The 21,092-nt window shown below is 47.0% G+C and overlaps 1 protein-coding gene across 1 annotated transcript in view; it reads left to right on the top strand.

Moving 5' to 3' along the window:
- Positions 1–16,230, top strand: part of MAPK8IP3 (mitogen-activated protein kinase 8 interacting protein 3) — a 57,027-nt gene extending 40,797 nt beyond the window's left edge. Inside the window, exons 20-33 of the mRNA XM_035889345.1 lie at positions 760–921; positions 1,838–2,003; positions 2,453–2,638; positions 3,241–3,427; positions 4,204–4,326; positions 4,606–4,686; positions 5,216–5,283; positions 6,724–6,872; positions 7,710–7,881; positions 7,998–8,111; positions 11,367–11,405; positions 13,270–13,449; positions 13,719–13,862; positions 14,437–16,230. Coding sequence (XP_035745238.1) covers positions 760–921; positions 1,838–2,003; positions 2,453–2,638; positions 3,241–3,427; positions 4,204–4,326; positions 4,606–4,686; positions 5,216–5,283; positions 6,724–6,872; positions 7,710–7,881; positions 7,998–8,111; positions 11,367–11,405; positions 13,270–13,449; positions 13,719–13,862; positions 14,437–14,558 — 1,893 coding nt within the window. The 3' untranslated portion in view covers positions 14,559–16,230. The remainder of the gene's footprint in view (positions 1–759; positions 922–1,837; positions 2,004–2,452; positions 2,639–3,240; positions 3,428–4,203; positions 4,327–4,605; positions 4,687–5,215; positions 5,284–6,723; positions 6,873–7,709; positions 7,882–7,997; positions 8,112–11,366; positions 11,406–13,269; positions 13,450–13,718; positions 13,863–14,436) is intronic.
- The last annotated feature ends 4,862 nt before the right edge of the window (positions 16,231–21,092 follow it).

Below are 21,092 nucleotides of genomic sequence, written 5' to 3'. Positions count from 1 at the left end.
TTGGATAGATCCAGTATTTGCTTCTGTGTTCCTGTGCCCAGCATTCTCCTAGGAAACTATCTGGAAATAGCTCACAGGAGGTTAGCTAAATTTGATTCCAGAAAATATGCAGCGTGCTGCTTTCACTTGTTATGTAGGGAGCTAAAGCAGCAGACTTCTTTTTCCTTTTCCCTTTTATTTTTTTACTTAATTTTTTTGGTGTCTTAGTTCTTTAAATAGCTCTCTAAGATCAGAGAAATGCTGAGTTCTGGGCAAAGGCATGTGTGAGGAAGCAGCAGAGTGTAAGGGGTGGAAGAGGGACTGGGGAACAGGAGCACGCTGAGTGTGTATCCTCAGCCAAGCAGTCACTGCTAATGATTTTTAAGCAGTCACGCTTATTGTACCCTGAGCTAGGAACATCCCCCATGTCCTCCTTGCTTTGCTACAGCGACTTAGGACCCCTGGAGACAAAAAAACTGTGGACATTTCAGAAGCCTGTTTTCAATTAATGCACCTGATTTATTATCTTTATTTTCTTTAAATCTTTAGTCACGTGTGTTAAAAAAACAGTGATTTTTTGCTAGGTTACAGAGAACCTTTATCTTCCCTCCATCAACTCTGACTGTGTCTTCGGGTAGAAATCAACAAGTTCTTTTGTTTCCAGCTAAATGTTTTAGGTGTTTGATATGTGTCCACAGTTCCCTACAAAGGTGCCTGAATCTCAAGAGACCCTGGAGCCTCCAGAATTCTTAGTTAAAGATTCCCATTTCTGTTCCTTAGCTGTGGTGTGCAGCTGGAGTCAATCTCACAGGATGGAGACCTTTGGAGCAGGAGTCTGGGAATGGGCAGAAGCTGGATCCTGGACGTGATCCCCTCACCTGTGATAGGGAAGCGGAAGGCGAGAACAACAAAAGTAACCATACATCTCCTGAAAAGAAAAAGGTCAGAAAAGAAAAGGATTTTTTTATTTCCTTCTGATGTTTTTTCTCATTCCATCCGTGACATGCCCCCTCTCTCAATACCTTTGTACTATGCTATATAATGCTCTAACCTGCACTTCTGAAGCATCATCCTGTGGGGCAGGGTTGTGGCGTTCCGGCTCTTCAGTGTGATTTGGAATAAATCATCCAGGATACTTTTTTCCAACTTCTGCTTTTGAAACATTTGGAATTTTGAAAAAATTCCTAACAATAAGGGTAATTAAGTGCTTGATGAGGTTGCTAGGAAGATTATGGAGTCCTCATCACTGTAAAATAAGGAATAAATAAACAAATTCAGGCAAAGCTTTGTTAAAAACAGCGTAGAAATAGCAGAGTGCATGAGTCCATTTGGTTCAGAAGTTGAAGCTCTTGAGATGTATTCCAGCTCTGCTTTTTAATAGTCTCAAGTGGGTTTTTTTAAGAACCAAGCTGTAATTTGCAGATGATAATAGAACGTTTCATCCTTTCTGGTTCACGGGGGTTTTTTTCCACAGCTATCTTACACTGCTGCCCTATAATTGTCTGAGATCAGCGTGCTTAAGCTGGTAGGTTGAGTGTGTCCCAGCTCCATGGTATTCTGGCTGAAGTGAATGTTCAGTGACACATTAGCTAGACATCTCAGAAGAGAAATTAATGGCCGAACACCTCTTACCCTACGGAGCCAGGTAGGCTCTTTGGCCAGTGTTCCAGATACTAGTGCAGCAACATGAACAAAACGTGCATAGCTCACGTTGTTTATCTGCATCAGCTGGGAAGAGACTTGGCTCTTTGAAGCTGGCATTGTGGCCTTTGCATGTGTAAATGTTGCCAAGCACTAATAACGCTCAGTCTGATCAGAGAGGAGCACTGATTCTGCCCATGTGATTGCTCTCCTCAAGGCAAAGGAGCTCCACGAAATGGATGCCACGTCCAGTCGTGTCTGGATCCTCACCAGCACACTGTCAACAAGTAAAGTTGTAATTATTGATGCCAATCAGCCTGGCACAGTGGTGGACCAGTTCACTGTCTGCAATGCTCATGTGCTCTGCATCTCCAGCATCCCTGGTAAGTGGGGCCCGGGCACTGGCTGTGATCTGCACAGGGTCACCTGCTCCGCTGAGGAGTGACAAATGTAGTGTCCTCGCTTCGGAACTAACCCTTGGACCCTGCTGCATTCTGTAATTGTCCCTCAAAACCCTAACTCGGATTCTGCCTTCTTGTAGTGCCTTTCCATGGAGATCTGTCACTGTGGAATGTTTAGTAAGTGATTCCTTTGGCACATAAAGGATGGTTCTTTGGAGCAAGAGTGAGCCTTGCCCAGGTTTGGGAGGACTCTGTAGCCGGCCTGGACATTGATGCTAGGGATGAGGGGATTCGCCATGATGTTGACTGATGCTGGGGTGCCTCCCTGGGGGTCAGCATCTTCCATCTGTATGGTTACCTCAGGAGTACTGCTACATTTAAATTAGCAGTGACAGCTAGATTTATGGGAGAATCTGTTCTTTGCCCTTCAGCGGCCAGTGAGAGTGATTATCCTCCAGGCGAGATCTTTCTGGAGGGAGATGTAAATCCTGAAGAGTCGTCTGGAACAGATGGTGTCTTAGCAGGAATCACTCTGGTGGGCTGTGCGACCCGCTGCAATGTGCCACGAAGCAACTGTTCCTCGCGTGGTGACACACCTGTGCTGGACAAGGGACAGAGTGAGTTTTGGGACATAAAACTGAATGGCAGTCCAATTATAGCTAGTCCCATATGAGCTTACAGTCTTAGACCTGCATCCTCCTGTCCCTGAGTTAAGTACTTCAGAGGCCTCAAGACGTGTCTTAGTGTGGTACAGGAAGATCCAAGGCCCTATTGGTGTGTTTCTCTTTAGAGCCCTCCTTCTCTCTGAGTGATCCCCATCCTGCAGCCAGGTTACGGGGGTCATATAGCAGAGTATTTTGTACAGGTGATATGTTTGCCCTGCTACAGTTGCTTCTGTTCTCATTGCTTTCTCCATGTCTTCTTGTGAAGTCAGTTAAGCCCATATGAAAACCATAGTGATGCCCTTGCTGACTCCATACTGCAGTGGGCAGCCCTGGAGGACTTCTGGGGTTTTGCTAGTGACAGACTGCCTCACTTCAAAATAGCCTCTGTTCCCCATCCAAGCAGAAGACACTGGATGAGCTGTTGTCTGTGGTGCAGGCTCAGGGCTTGACTGAATTTGGCAAGGAAGGATAAATTAAAAAACTTGGCAGCCTGGTTTCTCTATGGGTAACTTATAGCTCGCTCTCCAGTACGTCTCACATTCTTTGTCTTCTAGGTGAGGTGGCTGCTGTCTGCAATGGGAAGATCAACCAGTCCCAGTCTACTGAGGAGGCAACAGAAGCTACGGAGGTACCAGAGAGCGGTCCAAGCGAGGCAGAACCTGCTCAGGCCCGGCCTGGGCCCCTCACGGAGCATGTGTTTACAGATCCTGTCCCTGCACAGGCACCTCTTAGGCAGAACGGGTAGGCAGTCTGGGGCCAAAGTGTCACTTCAGTTATTTGTCAATCGGCTCTGTTTTCATAAGCTTTCTGATATGAACCAGCCTCATCTTCCGATGAAGTGTCAAACTTTTTTCAGTTTGGTGCCCGCAGGTGGGGTGATAGGGAGAGAAAGAAATGAAGTGAAAATAAACATGGTTCAGCCTGCAGCAGACTGTGTCACCTGCTTAAGTGCAAGTATTTGATCTCTCAGTATGAATTTAGACCTGCTGTTAAGACAGATCTTCCAAAAGTACACGTACACTTCATGTTCTTACTGAGGGAGCTTATTGATTCATGTATAAAAGTGATGATTGATTTATTCTAGTAGTACCTCTAACATGCTGTAAAGATAATGAAGAAAGCATATTCACGACCCAAAAATTCTTAAGACAATTGAGTCTGATGTGGTGGCCTGAGGAGCAAGGTGGAAGCCTTGGAAAAAATTGTTCCTATATGACCAAGTTGTTCTAAGTTGTTTCTGCTGAAGCTGGAAATGAACAGGGAAAATACTGTTTATATAATAGTGCTACCAAACACAAAGTTAAGTTTTATAGATTTGAGGTACTTGCTATTTGTATTGGTGGGGAAGAAAGGACGTTTTGTGAATTGCAGATGGAGGAGTCAAGCAATTAAAAAAACCACTGAAGAGTATATACAAGTGCTGTCATCTGCTTGCGAACGCCAGACTGTGAGCGTAGATGGGCATTCTGTGCATCGCTGCTACTAACGTCTCTAACAATGTTCTTTGGCCTCTTCAGGGAGAATGGGCAGCTGAAGACAGAGTCAAGCACAGCACTGCCAGATCAGGAGTTGAATGGGGATGCTGGTGGGACTTGCACCAGTGCTGCCCCCACCATGTGGCTGGGAGCACAGAACGGCTGGTAGGTTCCCCTCGGGCTGACAGATCTCTCTGTCACCTCTGTTCTCCTCTGGGCTCCACTTTTCATTTCCTCACACCTTTAATTCACTTCTTGCTTCTGGAGTAGCTTTTCCATGTTCATTGTTGTCCTGAGCCCTCGGCTCATCATCAGCACAGGGATTTAACCTCACTTTCTTTACCTCACCTCCACCGTTTTTACCAGAAGAAAAGACTCAAGCCTAGTCAGGCTGAAGGTGTGGGGCCTTGCTGCTAACCCTCCCCAATTTGTCCTTTCTCACAGGCTTTATGTGCACTCAGCTGTATCCAACTGGAAGAAGTGTCTGCACTCAATAAAGCTGAAGGACTCTGTACTGAGTCTAGTGTAAGTGTGCATGCCAGGGGACGCTGAAGAAGGTTCAGTGCCTCAGTGGTGTTTTAGATGGGAGTAGCAGCTCTTTGCCAGCCATCTTTTTCTTTGCTCTTCTAAGTGCATTGGTTTGTGAGAAAAGTTTCCCAAGGTTTTTGTTATTGGAAAGACTTTTTCCTGCTCAGCTGCAGACCTGACCCAATCCAATGAACAAGATGCTAAATGAGATTAGCAGTATCAGGAGGAAATAAGTGGGGAGGAGAAAGACTAAATTTCACTGGGGTGTAAATTGGGTGGAATTCGTTGAAATAGATTGAGTTTGTAGTGTGAAGAGAAGTTAACCTCAATGGGGAATTTATGGATGATCTTACTACAACAAAGGTAAGAGGTATGACCCTTGGCCCTTGCAGGATGTTCTTACAAGTGCTAAACTGAATGGGAATTGTAGAGAGAACATAGAGATGGTGTGCGTCAATGTCAGAAAGGATTTGTTAGTCCTTACTTCTACAGTTTTTTGTAAGTATTTACTTTTCTGTGGTTTCAGTCATGTGAAAGGGAGAGTCCTTGTTGCTCTGGCAGATGGAACGCTAGCCATATTCCACCGGGGAGAAGGTAAGAATCAATGTAATAAGAGAAAAACAAACTTGGCCAAAAGTGTAGCAATGGGTTAAATGCTATTCCGAGTTGAGAAGGAAAGGTACTGGCTTGCCAGAGTACAAGCAGTTAAAATGCACAGCTATTAGCACATGTAATCCTTATCCTAAAATGCCTAGGGCGTACTTGAACACCATTTCCTGAGCTTTTCTGAACAAAAACTTGTGTATGTATGTGCTGTGTAGTACATGCGGAGTAAATACAACACTTTGGGGAACACACATGCTGTGCAGTTGTTTGAGGCATGCTTGGTAAGTTTAATGCATTTGGGCCATATCGGTGTTGCCGTGCCTTCACAAATCAGCCCTTAGCAGTGCACGCACAGGGAGCTCCACACAGCTCAGGCTGCACCTCAGCAGATCATCTGTGCAGTAATAAATGCCTGCTGCTTCCCAGAGAGGTTGGACTCTGTGTGTAGTGGAACTGATCACCGCATAGACAGCAGGCAGAGCTGGGATTCTCCGGAAGTCTGGAAATCCCAAGGAAATGGTGCCTTGGCATTACACTTGGTCAGTTTTCCTTGTTGCAAAAAAGAGATGTCTGAGTAGTCTGACGTACCTTAATGTCGTCGCTTCAAGATAGTTTTTGAATTCTGTATTTCTTGTCCTCTTCACTGTTTTAGGTTTTGTTTCCCTATGGCTTGAGCAGTTTCTGAGCTGTGTTCATACCTGAAAGCACACGGGAATTTGCTGACTGTGACTAATGTTTGCATATTAAGAACTTAGTTATTCATTGAGTAGCATTTTATCTAGCAAGCTGAAATACAGAGATTTCTGGGTTTATGCAATCTACATTTTGATTCAGACTTTTTCGCGAGTTCAAGCCTGACCATTGACACATGAAAATTGTTCCCGTGAGAAATAGGATAAAGCTTCATGGCATAGAGGCCACCTGTCTGTGAAGGACACCGTATCTGCCTGGTTAGTTAGAAAATAAGCGTGAAAGAAGGGAGATTGAATACTTATCCTGGATTTGATACTGTGGGGAAATGATGTTGTCTGTCTGTGACGTGAGGAAGCCTCATCACAAAGACTGTACGGTGCCTTTCCTTTTAGGTTTCTGCACAGTCTTGTTAGGCTGTCTTTCTTCTTCCCTGCTGTTTTTGCTGTGCTTGTTAGAGAAGCCTGTTCGCTTCATTACAACAGAAAGATGTTTAAATTAGCCTAATTTGGAGAGCTTTCAGCCCACCAAACTATACTGTCATGTGTTTTGTAAGTATAAGGCTGTGCCCGAAGTAGTATTGTGGCTGCATGGGAAGTTCACAGACATAACCAAAATGAGCATTTGAGTATTAGCTAAGCCTGTATACCTAGATATACATGGAAAGGTCGACGATTCTATTGTATACTGACATGTCATGGAGGAGATGCATCTTTCCACACTTGTGTTTCACCTTAGATGGTCAGTGGGATCTCAGTAATTACCACCTAATGGACCTCGGTCACACTCACCATTCCATCCGCTGCATGGCTGTTGTGTATGATAGAGTCTGGTGTGGCTACAAGAACAAAATCCATGTTATCCAGCCTAAGACAATGCAGATTGAGGTAAGGGAGCAAATGTGTGCATATGCATGCACGTGTTTGTGTTGTATTTATTCTTATAGCTGTTTTCTGCTGTAGTGTATGGAGATGCAAAACCTTTGTATTGTCATTGCTGACTGTAGGACCCAAAATTCAATCTGAGTCATGTTCTGACCTAGTCTGCCAGGGGGGTATTTATTCCTTCCTCCCTTTGCAGAGCTTAAATCCTTAGATAAGTCTAAACTGAACACTTTCTTTGCCTTTACTAGTGAGGCCAGGCACTGTACAAATGTATGTGTGCGCCTTACAGCTACTCTTCATATATGGTCTAAAACTTCTCCATCTGTAGGCACAAAGGCAGAGTACAATTAGCAAGCCCCAGTGATCCCACTGGCCTAACCAAAAAATGACATTTAGAGCCTTTTGGCTGAAATTCAATACAGTGGTGTTGGTACAAACCTGTCTGACAGTGCTTGGAATAATTCTGTTCAAAGGGAGAAGTGCTGAATCTGAAGTTCACATCAGTGAGCCAAGGCAGTTTGATCTTTGGAATTAATACCGGAGTTTTGTGTTTTCCTTTTTCTACCAAGCACATTGAAAGCTCTTGGTTTCTAAATGTTCTTGCTCCTGAAGTGATCTGCAAAGACCATAAGCTCTGCAGAGCTGCTGTACAACTCATCATGTCAAGCGAGGGATTTCCTGTATACTGTAGTGAACTTCTGAGGTCAGCTGGCATTAACACTTTTCTCCAAGAGCTTTGAAACCCAAACAAGTGATCTCAGTTGAGGAAGTTGGAGTATATGTGTAGATAATTGCAAACCTTTTGTGAACTCACATTGGTCCACCTCTCTGGCTTTTCAGAAATCCTTTGACGCCCACCCTCGGCGGGAGAGTCAGGTGCGACAGCTGGCATGGATTGGAGATGGAGTATGGGTTTCCATCCGCCTGGACTCCACTCTGAGGCTTTACCATGCTCACAGCCATCAACATTTGCAAGATGTAGACATTGAGCCTTACGTCAGCAAGATGCTAGGTGAGACTGTCAGAAAACGGTCTGTTGCTTACTGAGATCAGAGAGAAATCAAAATTCATTAGCAGACCTTGCCCAAAGTCATAACTGACTCTCCAATTCTTATCCATGCTTACTAGGCACTGGAAAGCTGGGCTTCTCATTCGTGCGAATTACAGCCCTGCTCATTGCTGGCAACCGCCTCTGGGTAGGGACAGGGAACGGTGTCGTCATCTCCATTCCATTGACTGAGAGTAAGTGACATTTATTGGAGATACTTCAGCATCCCCTCCTAAAAAAAGAACGCTTTTGCATGTTACTTGTGCAGCATGGCGGATGGCTCTGGCAGGCTGATGCTTTCCAGACATTTTTACTCTGAACCTGACACGCCTTTGATCATAGCAGTGTTCAGAGAGAACAGCCCTGAGTATGAGGAACCATGAACTAGGTTTAACCCTTCCTTATTAAGGAATTAAGTGTTTGGTTGAATGGATTTAACCCGTTTAAAACCAAATAGGTATTTGTTACTGTCCCTTTCAGTTCAGTTGAAGCCGTTTCCTTCTTGCGGGACCAATGACATCTCTACCTTCTGACAGTCTCCCTTTCTGAGCATGACCTTGACAGAGCAGACTGATGTGAACTGATTCTGTAGCTGCTGGAAAGCAGGAGAAATTGTAGTAAGTCTCCAAAAGGAGGCCGTGGTATGAGAAGTCACCAGAAACATCTCCCTGGAAATTTTGTTTTGGCTTAGCCATGTAAACAGATCGCATGCCAACCGCTGCCCCCCTGGTGTGTATGATAGAGTCTGGTGTGGCTACAAGAACAAAATCCATGTTATCCAGCCTAAGACAATGCAGATTGAGGTAAGGGAGCAAATGTGTGCATATGCATGCACGTGTTTGTGTTGTATTTATTCTTATAGCTGTTTTCTGCTGTAGTGTATGGAGATGCAAAACCTTTGTATTGTCATTGCTGACTGTAGGACCCAAAATTCAATCTGAGTCATGTTCTGACCTAGTCTGCCAGGGGGGTATTTATTCCTTCCTCCCTTTGCAGAGCTTAAATCCTTAGATAAGTCTAAACTGAACACTTTCTTTGCCTTTACTAGTGAGTCTGTGAGGCCAGGCACTGTACAAATGTATGTGTGCGCCTTACAGCTACTCTTCATATATGGTCTAAAACTTCTCCATCTGTAGGCACAAAGGCAGAGTACAATTAGCAAGCCCCAGTGATCCCACTGGCCTAACCAAAAAATGACATTTAGAGCCTTTTGGCTGAAATTCAATACAGTGGTGTTGGTACAAACCTGTCTGACAGTGCTTGGAATAATTCTGTTCAAAGGGAGAAGTGCTGAATCTGAAGTTCACATCAGTGAGCCAAGGCAGTTTGATCTTTGGAATTAATACCGGAGTTTTGTGTTTTCCTTTTTCTACCAAGCACATTGAAAGCTCTTGGTTTCTAAATGTTCTTGCTCCTGAAGTGATCTGCAAAGACCATAAGCTCTGCAGAGCTGCTGTACAACTCATCATGTCAAGCGAGGGATTTCCTGTATACTGTAGTGAACTTCTGAGGTCAGCTGGCATTAACACTTTTCTCCAAGAGCTTTGAAACCCAAACAAGTGATCTCAGTTGAGGAAGTTGGAGTATATGTGTAGACAATTGCAAACCTTTTGTGAACTCACATTGGTCCACCTCTCTGGCTTTTCAGAAATCCTTTGACGCCCACCCTCGGCGGGAGAGTCAGGTGCGACAGCTGGCATGGATTGGAGATGGAGTATGGGTTTCCATCCGCCTGGACTCCACTCTGAGGCTTTACCATGCTCACAGCCATCAACATTTGCAAGATGTAGACATTGAGCCTTACGTCAGCAAGATGCTAGGTGAGACTGTCAGAAAACGGTCTGTTGCTTACTGAGATCAGAGAGAAATCAAAATTCATTAGCAGACCTTGCCCAAAGTCATAACTGACTCTCCAATTCTTATCCATGCTTACTAGGCACTGGAAAGCTGGGCTTCTCATTCGTGCGAATTACAGCCCTGCTCATTGCTGGCAACCGCCTCTGGGTAGGGACAGGGAACGGTGTCGTCATCTCCATTCCATTGACTGAGAGTAAGTGACATTTATTGGAGATACTTCAGCATCCCCTCCTAAAAAAAGAACGCTTTTGCATGTTACTTGTGCAGCATGGCGGATGGCTCTGGCAGGCTGATGCTTTCCAGACATTTTTACTCTGAACCTGACACGCCTTTGATCATAGCAGTGTTCAGAGAGAACAGCCCTGAGTATGAGGAACCATGAACTAGGTTTAACCCTTCCTTATTAAGGAATTAAGTGTTTGGTTGAATGGATTTAACCCGTTTAAAACCAAATAGGTATTTGTTACTGTCCCTTTCAGTTCAGTTGAAGCCGTTTCCTTCTTGCGGGACCAATGACATCTCTACCTTCTGACAGTCTCCCTTTCTGAGCATGACCTTGACAGAGCAGACTGATGTGAACTGATTCTGTAGCTGCTGGAAAGCAGGAGAAATTGTAGTAAGTCTCCAAAAGGAGGCCGTGGTATGAGAAGTCACCAGAAACATCTCCCTGGAAATTTTGTTTTGGCTTAGCCGTGTAAACAGATCGGTAACAGTATTTTCCAGAAACTGACCTTAGGAAAGCTTTGTTTACTCAAACTAGGGCTCAGCTTTATCAGTCAAATAGTCATCAATCAGTATCCTACGCCAAATCCAGCCTGCTGAGGAGACCCAGCAGTACTAGTTAATAGGTGCATCTCTGGAGCTGGAAGTTCAGTTGAAGCTCTTAGTAATCCTGTTCTGTACTTGCAGTCAGCATCTAATTTTGAAGGTCTGTTCCACATTATAATGGGGGAGTAGGATTTGAGGCTGATTGCAGTTGTTTTCAACAGAAAGCAGACAAATTTACATTTTCTCACCACTGCCAGCAGGAAATCTGAGAAGCAAATGGCTCTTGTATAAGAGGAGCAAACCTGTTGTAATCCTTCTGGAAGTCAGGGCTGAGATGGTCTCCTCTAAAGCTTGTGGAGCTGGATCTGCCCAGGGCTGACTCCAGGAAGCCAGTGACACAGTCATTGTTGCTCATTGCAATCTCGGTCTCATTTCTGAATCCCTGTTACAAAGCCCATTCTTTCTTGGGGCTGCTGTCCTAAGCCTGGGTTAAGCTGTAAACAAGTTGCGTTATCTTTTGATGTTTCTGTAAAAGTGTGGTAAGCGGTAAGGTCTCAATAGAAACTTCAGCAATGGATCCTTGTGACCATGGACCCTCTCCCATCTCAGATATTACATTTGTCCTTGTAACAGAAGAGCAAAGTGAGCCAGAACAGTGTTGGTATAAACTGATCCGAGCCTGTAGCTCCTGTTGCAGTTTCTTGAGATTTTATACATTTCTGCTGCTCCCTGAATTTTCTCCGAGTAATCACCTTCTTCTTCTCTCCCGTCTTGCCTGTCTCTTCCCGTGCCCCTCTGTGTTCCCACTCCTTGCCTGTGCCTAGCTGTAGTCCTCCACCGAGGCCAACTCCTTGGGCTCCGGGGTAAGTCCATTGCCTCCTTCCTTCAGCTTTCACTCCTTATGCACCCATTCACCTTTGCAGTCACTTTCCCACCCCTCCATCCATTGCCATTCAGCTTTGTACATCCATTTTTCCTCATCACTCTTTCATTTTAAGTTGATCTGAGAAAAGCAACCAGATGCAAATACCCTCATGCCCATGGCTAAAACCATCTTCATCCATTTTATCAGCCATCCCTTTGGGGTTTTTTGTGTCAAGAGTACTTGTTCTTCATCAGTAGTTCCCTTATTGTGGTAGGCCAGGTGTGAGATGGGGACTGTAAAGGTTCATTCAGTCAGAGGGTTCCAGGAAGCAGGAGTGGACTGTTGTTCCAAGGTCTTCCTTGGTCATCCTTGGTTTTCCAAAGATGCTTCTTTCATCAGTTCCAGGCCAACGTCAAGCAGGTGCTGTGGCACCTGCCAGCTGCAAGTGATCATCCAAGACTTCTAACCAGACATGACTTTGATAAACATTTAAGAATTGTTTGGTTTTGTGCCAGTTAAGGCAGGGTCTGGGTTCAAATTTATGCTCACCTTAGCCTCTCCAGGGTCAGAAAGGAGTATTTTTTTCTCTTTGTAAGACATTTCTTTGGCTATCCAGAAGCACTATCAACATGTGTCTCCTCCTTTTAAAGCATCTGACATTGCTTGCAGTAAGAAGCCAGATACTGAGTGTGGAGAAGTGCTGGTACCAGCCCTGTCTGTCAGTTGGATGAGCTCACCCGGTTATAGCTCCTCACAGCAAACCGAATTACAGAAGTGCAGAGAGCCTTCATCTCGGGGACCTTCGCCCTGCACACACTGATTATTGTTCTTCCATGAAGATATTTGTACTTCTCTCACCATCCTGGCGTGAGGCTCATGGGTAAAAGTCTCCTTTGTCCAAGTCACTTAATTGAAATCTAGCCCAAGCCAAAATACAGAACTGCAGATAATTAAGCAAGCAATTCAGTTCTCTTGCAGAAAATGAGAGCCTTCTGATTTTAGAGCTGTTTCTGTTTTACTGATGAGGGTGCATGCAGAAGGAAAGCATCTCCCATCCTGAGCTCTGAGCACTTGGTGAGTGGAAGCATTCAGATTCCCAGAGCCTGGACATGAAGGATGCAGGCTGCTGCGCCCAGCTTGAAATCCTTGGAAGCTGTGGATGGTGAACATCTTTCAGATGTTCATTGCTTGAGTAGCTGATCATCTGGTGTCATGGCTAAATGAAGGACTAAGGAGGGACCTCACTCCACTGCTGTGACATTGACTGGGCTGAGAGGCCTTGCCCAGGCCCAGAGACTCCTTTCAGTAGCCTGTGTGCTCACAGCTTGGCACGAGCAGAGGACTTATTCGGGAAACTGAGCAACTTCAGCAATCCAGAAAATAGCAGCCGTTCTCCTCCGGGTGCCCTTAATGTCTCATGGGTACAGTGGACACCTCTGGATACCCTGCCAGGTACAAAAGACCAAGTTTGATCCCCGGATAGTAGTTGATTTCTGGAACCTGGACAGGATTGCTGCTGGTGAAGAGGCCTTCACTGGGACACCTCAGAGACCTTGTCTAGCTTGCCCTAGGGTCACTCTTGCCCAGCACCTCCAGGGATGTGCGCCTCATTAGCAGCCAAATACTAGATTTGATGAGAAAATGTAGTTTGTTATCATGAGTGGGTTGTTACCAGCTTAGGAGAGAGGGACTGTATAGTCTAGTGTTGTCTCCTCCATCACATCCTTTACACAAGACCTTTAAAGAGACCTGCACCTTCAAAAGTTTTCCTTCATGGCTCATGAGTTTTCTCTTTGATTGAGTCCCTTCTGTAAATGGGACTTACAGCCATTACTGACAATACTTGTCCTCCCTGTCCCCAGCTAACAAGACCTCCCCAACCTCTGGAGAGGGCAGCCGCTCTGGTGGGGTCATCCACGTGTATGGTGATGACAACAGTGACAAATCTGCCAGCAGTTTCATTCCCTACTGCTCCATGGCTCAGGCACAGCTCTGTTTCCACGGCCACCGTGATGCTGTCAAGTTCTTCGTCTCTGTGCCTGGTAAGGATGAACACAGCCCTACCTTGTGAGGTCTTGTCCTGCCGTCCATTCTGCAGCAGGAGCTTGAGCTGGTCTGCAGCAGGCAGCTGTCCACACTATTTCTGGCATCTGCAGATCACTCTGGCTCAGACATCAGCAGTTTAAACTGCAGTGACTTGCAGCTTTCACCAGCAGAAGGACTTGGCCTGCCCAGCTGTGGTTTTGCGTGTGTGTATGTGTGTTAACGGCACAGGGGCTGAGGCACTGACAGCACCTCTGTCCTCTTCCAGGCAATGTCCTAGCAACCCTGAATGGGAGCGTGTTGGACAGCCCTTCGGAGAACCCCAGCACAGCGGCCACAGAGACTGAGGGGCAGAAGCTGAAGAATGTCCTGGTGCTGAGCGGAGGAGAAGGGTACATCGATTTCCGGATTGGTGAGTGCCTGTGGTGGGCGACATCTGGAACGGGAGGGGGTGTGGGGCCCTGGTCGTGGAGAGAGGGATCACCGCTGTGGGGAGCGAGGTCTGAAGAGCAGTGCTCCCTGTTTCTCCTGCCTCTGGCTGTGAGGGCAGATAGCAGGCGTTTTCCTTGGACTGCACAAGGCTGCCAGACCCTGCCCCTGCCTGAGCCCGCAGTGCCATGCGGTCTGCGTTGGTGGCCCTGGAAAGGATAAAGCCATCTGTGCCACTGGCTCCAAACATTGCTGCCCCACTGCGGTCACCTGTGCTGCTTGAGGGTGCTGTGTGTTGTAAACATTGGCTTCCCCAAAGGAAGGGTGGGTTTTCCTACTGCTGGAGGCAGTTTGTTTCATCCGTACACTCCTGCTTCAGAAAAGCATCATGTTGCTGTAAATGTTCTCCAGGCATAAAGGGAAGTCTCAGCTCATACTGTCTGTTGTCGGACTGCCAAGTCCCTAACAGGGGTACTGGCCTCTTCGGAAGCATTCCAGAGCAGTGCAATTTGGCATTTTCTTTCTTGCCTTGTTTACTCTCTGTTTTCTCTCTTCAGGGGATGGAGAAGATGATGAGACAGAGGAGAATGCAGGAGATGCCACCCAGGTGAAGCCAGTACTTTCCAAGGCTGAACGGAGCCACATTATTGTGTGGCAGGTATCATATATCCCTGAGTGAGAATTTCTTCTTTCCCACCAATGTAAGTGTCCCTCCTCCCGCCTGAATGCCAAGATGTACATACAGAACGCCTGCATTTTACCTACTGCTGGAAACCGACCCCAGACAACCGCAATGGCTCCTGCCTCGGACTGTGACCCCCTTCTAACCTCTGAACTTGCAGCTTTCATCTTGGGCCTGTGCGCTTTCTGCGTGGTTGGATTATTGTTCTGCTCTGGAGCTGGCATCTACAAGGAGAGAAGTGGCAGTGCGTTGATGAAGTGAAGATTGGAGCTAGAACTGTGCAAAGCCTTTGCCCAGTGCTCAGGAGCTGGCAGCTGATGGGTGGTGGCTCAGGTTCTCCGGCAGGTTGCCTCACTCCTACCTGCATGAGAAGAAGTATTGTCTCCCTGCTGTTCCCTGCCAAAGCAGCGATGGTGAATCACAACTTCTACAGCACCCTAGCAGAAATTCTTTCTAGCTCACCGGTGGACTCTCCACCTTATCCACCCTTAAGCACAGAATACTGTCCCATGGGCTGAGAGCAGCCAGGTCCAAGGAACCCTCGATAGAAAGGCGTGTCCGGGTTTGGGCAGCACTTGTGCTGTTGGGCTGGAGAAGGCAGCAGTGGATTACTGTGGGGAACAAGTCCTCCATACCTGCAGATGGAAAGTCTCCCTCCTCTGCTGCTGCTGCTGTCTCAGCAGTCGTGTGCTGGGTGACTGTGTGTGTCTGGAGAGGATTGTTTGGTAGCCTCAGATGAGAGTCAGGTGTTTGATCGTGGCGGCCACAGGGCCTTTGGTAGCAAAGGGGTACTGGAACCTTGCTTTTTTAAGAGCAGAAAAGGCAGCAATACTTTCAACTCCCCTTTCCAAAAATGCCAGGCAGAAAAGAACTCTTGAATTCAGTCTGAAAGGTTCAGGAGATGGCTATCTCTGCATAGCATTTGTTGGCTTTTAAAACACAGGGGAGGGCAGATGATGTTGGTCTGCTTTGAATTCTGCATTGACACATTGAGATGACCTTGACTCGTAAGGTTGTGTGTGTCCGTGTCCCCCCCCCCCATTCTGGGAACCACTGGAGGAGATGGCTGTTTTCCTTCACCCTGTGGCTGTTGGTTAGGAAAGACTGTGTAGGTGCAGTCAAGGTATAGAAAGGCTGTGTCTCACCTGAGGTCACACAGAAAAAGGAATTGAGGCCGGATCTCCCAACCTCTTTTACCTAACAAACACCTCAAGCGCTGACTTTGTAACTAAGCAGTTAGAAAAGCTGGAAATTTCTCACTCCTGAAAAGAATTTACAACCCCTGAGAAAAATTCCGATGGCTCTCCTTGTGTAAGCGGTGCTGGGGGATTGCAAATGTGCATCCTGCTTACAAGAGCAGCAGCGAAAAACAGGGCCGGGGAGAGCAGTTTTGAGCTCCAGGTGCAGAACATGGCAGCTCCAGATGTAGAGGCAATGGTTTGTCCTCCCTTTCTGACAGCGGAAATAGTCCTGTCCCCACAAGGACAAGTTCTGTTTCCTTTGAATGCTCCCTCCTGGATGTGCAGGGCTAGAGAGAGTAGCAGTTGTTAGCGATGAATTTGGAAGCTCCTGGTGGTCATGTTGTTTCTTGCCTGAGCTGCGCAGCACTGGGGGGTTCACAGGGATGTCCTTGTGCCATTGTGGCAGGATGGGGACAGCTGGGGGAAGCTTCCATCTTCTGGAAAGCTCCCAGCAGTGTCCTTTGCTTGTTGCTATGGTCCATGCTGCCCCCAAGGCTTGTTGTGTAAAGCTACTCATGTGCTGCAGGGATGCAGTGTTCCCAGGAACAGTTCTAATGTGTGGCATCTGTCCTGATGCAGCAGCACAGAAATGATTTTTGGATCCACATTTCAGAAAAGGCTGGGGCAAGAGGACATCTCTGGAGAGCAAAGCCCTCAGCCACTGAAGCACAGAGCCACAGTGGTGCCCATGCTGCCTGTGAGCCATGCTGGTGACTCTCGCACCCAGACCACTCTTCACTGAGGTAGGAAGCCAGCTGGACGGTGTCCTCCAGCCATTGGCACACCGGGACCTGTGGCTGGCGTTTGGTTCAGGATGCTTGGAGCCGCCACCTGCATGCGGGGGGACCTTTTAACCAGGGACGCTTCACCAGGGCACTGCTGACCGTGCCAGACATCTCGTTCACTTTCCCAAAATGCTTTCTGCTAGGAAGAGCTCTTTGGATCACAACACAGAGTGCACTAAAGTTAACAAGATCAACATTTAGACCACAGATTCCACAAACACGTAACAGTTCATCAGTTAGGGCCAGGTAAACTTTATAATTTGAGCTCACTGAAGGAAAAAAATAAAAGCCCTAGTAGGCCCCGTTCCTTATCTCTATCAACTCTTCCATAGGAAAATACAGAACTGCAATGTTCTTGCCTCCTACTATTTGTTCTCTATCTGGTTTTAGCAGTCGAAGTGACAGTGCTCAGTCTCCTGTCACCCACTGGGCCCTGGCAACGTAAGGAAACTGGTCTCAGGCCTCTACCAACAGGTTCCTTTCCAGCTCAGTGCGTGTTTTCCTCCAAAAGAAGCACGTGTCTAAGAGGGGCAGCTGCAGCTAAGTAGAACCAGCCTCTGCTGTCAGCTCCTGTGGGCGGTTGGTGGCTACTAGGCAGCAAGGTGAGAACTGACTGGCTTCAAAACACTTCCCTGTCATATCTCCACTGTGATGTATGTAAAGTACCTTGTATGTTACAAAAGGATTTTAAAAAGTGTCTTAAGGCCTGTAAACTCCGCTATTTGTTCTGAAGATGGCATTCTGTAAAGAGACTGCTGTATGAATACGTTCCCTTGCTTTGTCCCCTATGCTATCAAACAAGAAACCATATCTGTTCTGTATGTAATAAATGTGTTAACATCAGCAAGCGCAGGGCGTCTTGTTCCTACAAAGGCACTGGGATTTCTGCTCAGTCTTTTAATAACAGGAAGGGGCTCCCTGCCGTCATCCTTCAGAGAACCGCCCCCATGCTGTTCAACGATCCAGGAGGTTAAGGCGCAGGGTTCAGAGTCACAGCAGAGTTCCCAGCATGTTCTAGGCATTAAATCCAACACGTGGCAAACTGGGGCTGTGCAGCTTTCCATAAGGGGACCTTTACAATCGGACAAGGCTCTTGGGCTGCCTAGGGCTCTGTGTGAAGACACTTCCCTGTCCCATTCCCCCACCAAGTGTTAAGGCCCTGAGGTCACGGGCAGGCCATGATTGTCCTGATCAGTCCCATCTGGCCCCCACCCGTGCATGGACCCTTTCCACCTCTGGCCCAGGAGTCTCATCTAAGCAGTGGCTGAGGCCGTCAGTCTTTGCCTGAGCTGTGCTGTAGCTGTGCCTATCTCCAGCTGCTCCTAGATGGACCCCTTGGACCTGGGGGTTTGGGCTAGATGTCTTCAACGGTCCCTTCCCAAGCCATTGTTACCACCTGATGCCTTATGGTGCATTATCTCCGTCTGCTTTTGCTCCTGGCTGGGTGCTCTGGGTGCACCCTGGTTATGAGTCATTTCTTGCCTCGTGTGGGGCTGTCGGTGGACCTTGTTACCAGCACTTGGTTTTGCCCACTGTGGTCAGACTCCATGGGCCTGTGCCCCGTCGGGGCAGGAGGGAGGGAACTGCCTGTGCTGGGGTTGTGTTCAGCTTCTGCCTGTGCAGGACAGAGGATGAGATGATTGACTACTCAGCCCATCTCACCCACATCTACGCCTCCTTTCTTACCTCGCTTGTCCTCGCTTTGTGTGCTGGTTCAGTAACACCTCAATCAAGGTATGGACAATACAGCACCATCTCAGCCCAGCACCTGGCAGCAGAGGCTATGAAACCAGAGAAGCTATTTTCCTGCAGCTGCAGCAGGAAGTCTTACAGCCTCAAACTTTGTGCCTTTAAGCAATGCTCTGGATTTTCCCTCCCCTGGACTCTCCTATTGCTGCTGAAGCCAGTGAACCAGCCCTTGGCATGTGCCCTGTGCTGCTCCTGCCACAACAGATGGGCAAAGAGCCCAGCTCTTCCCAGCCTTCGTGCCTTGTCATAGGACCAGCTCTTAACTCATGAGAAAAACCTTCCCTCTTATCCCATAGGAGCTTCTGGTGAGGAATCCCATGAAGTCCAGGTAGCCAATGTCGATCCAGTTGCTCCTGCCTGATGACAACTTCTTCTTGGTGGCTGAGGCCATGTGTTCCCCTGTCCAGTCCAGGCCTGCTTGGAATCCCTTCAGGCTACTTGTGATTTCAGGGTGCTGCAGCAAATGGAACAGTACCTCTTGACTACCTACTACAGCAGACAAGAGAACTAAATAGCTGTTCCTGCAGGGAGCTGATCCGTAGGGTTACAGACCAGAACAGCTCTTGTCCCCCCTCCACCCAACTCCAGACTAGACCCTCCAACAGTGCCTGGCACAGCAGCAGAATCCACAGCCACTGCAGGAGAAAATGAAACACCAGGAACTGTACTAAGGAGTTACACTTTCATGATGTTCTCCACAACAAGCTGCGCTGGAACAGGTGGTAATTGGCGATTGACTTCAAATAGGAAGAGCCAATCCTGCATACTTTGTATCATTGCAATTAAAATTATTTTTCCTACCTCCAGACAGCCGTCTCTGGAAATGAGAGCTGCATAGCTTTGGATAAGCTTAGGATCCAAAGTCAAGTTGTGTTCCTCCTGTGTTGTTCATTGCCATCATATGTAAGTAACCCAGATGATTCTGTAGGAGTTAAGAGGAATCCAATGCTGTGCCTACGTCGGTAAGCTAATGACTCTGCATTTGGACCTCGTGATGATCTCCACGCACTGAAAAAAAATACCAAGTTTTCTTAGAACTGTGGTGCAGAAATAAGACGACATTTATTTTCATTAGTAGATACTTTGTACACAGCTCTGTGACATAACTTGATATTCTCATTTTTCTGTGATTTATATAGGACCCAAATTATCTGAAAAAAGTTTTTAAAAACCTGATTTTCAGGCTGTAGAGGAAAATGAGCTCCAAAGAATTGTAGCTGGATGACGGGAGCTATGCATTCAGAGACTATACTGGGAACCAGGTTTCTCTGCTGACTGAGACCAAAGTTATGGAAAAAAATTATCTGAATGTATCTGCATCTTGCCTTTCAGATGAGGTGACTGTACAGGGCTGGGAGAAAGCTAGGAAACCTGGATACACCATACCACAGTGGACAAGGGGGCCTTCTGTAAGAGGACGTGCTTCCAACACACAGTGAGAGCATGTGGGACGCTCAGGACATCAAGCAAGTCTTTATACTGGTGTCCCTGTAGCTTTTTTCTTTGCACCCCGAAGGGGAGAGGCCATGACCTTTTCCAGATCAATCATTGGCTCCCCTGTGATTGGTTTTCCCTCCTTCTGCCACTGCGCAAGGATCATGGCTCGGAGCAGAGGTGGGTACGGAAGGTACCGGATGGTCTCCTCTGGCACTGGGGTGAATTTCTTGAAGGCTTCTTCCTCATGCTTGGGCACCATACGCCAGTCATGGTACATGACTTTGTCGATCTCTCTCACACCTTCTTCGGTTTTGCCTGAGAAAAGATGAAGACCATCAGTGGACAAACGCTACTGACAACAAACTCCCTCCGGGAAATGCAGCAGGCGTTGACTCTCAGGTATCAAAGCTGCCACAACAGGCAATACTACAGGAAGTTTTCAGAGGATTGGACAGTATTTTTGCTGCTATACTATGTGATCCTACTTCTGCCCTTGGAAATCAAAATGGGACCAGGCTGAAAGGACTACAGGAAAGTCGTTCCAACTCTCTTAATTTAAAATGTCACCTCATTTCTCTGTGGTTCAGTTTCCATGGCTAAGGAATGAGAGTAATTTCTCTCTACGCTGATGAAAGTTCCCTGGGAAATTCAGTGTTAAAAATACCTAACAACTTAAAAATCTTTGAATGAGAAATGATTCAGAAACTCCAGTAAGCAACAATCATATGCCTAATATAAAGCAGCTTTAAAAAGGGAAATTCACTGACTCAACTCCAAGCATTGATTTAAAATCTCAGTAATGTTGGTTTACTTGCCATCACTCCTGTTTTACTAATGATCTTACCTGGAATACCCTTGTGTGTTCATTCTGTGTCTTGCTTTTGAAGTCTCAAAACAGTTGTGTCACCTCATCTAATCCCCTGCTTTTCCCCTTGGTCGGCCTACTCTGGCTCTCCCCCAAGATTCCTTAGAAAGGCATTCTTTGAGGGCTAGATCCCAGAATTTGAAACTAAAACATGGAGAACAACTTTTCTCATTAGCAGATCTGAATAAAGCAAATTTCCCCAGCAGGAGGGCTCTGGTTTTCCCGTGGCTCTCCCACCCTCCCACAACCCCTCAGACACGTTACTCTCCGGTCCTGCCTACAGCTGCTCTCCCCAAACCCCGCAGGTCAGAGAACAAGCCGGGTTTACCTCTGAAGGTCAGGTAGCCCCAGGCTCTTCCATGATCCATGTTCTGCAAAGAAAACAAGAACCTGCTGAGGGCGGCTGGCGGCAGAGAGCGGGGCGGGGCGCCGGCAGCCCCCGGCACGCCCCGCA

The sequence above is a fragment of the Egretta garzetta genome, unplaced genomic scaffold (assembly GCF_000687185.1).
Source record: "Egretta garzetta isolate BGI_Z169 unplaced genomic scaffold, ASM68718v1 scaffold452, whole genome shotgun sequence".
Classification (NCBI taxonomy): domain Eukaryota; kingdom Metazoa; phylum Chordata; class Aves; order Pelecaniformes; family Ardeidae; genus Egretta; species Egretta garzetta.
The sequence above is the reverse complement of the archived record's forward strand: the minus strand, read 5'-3'. Positions and strand labels throughout refer to the sequence as shown.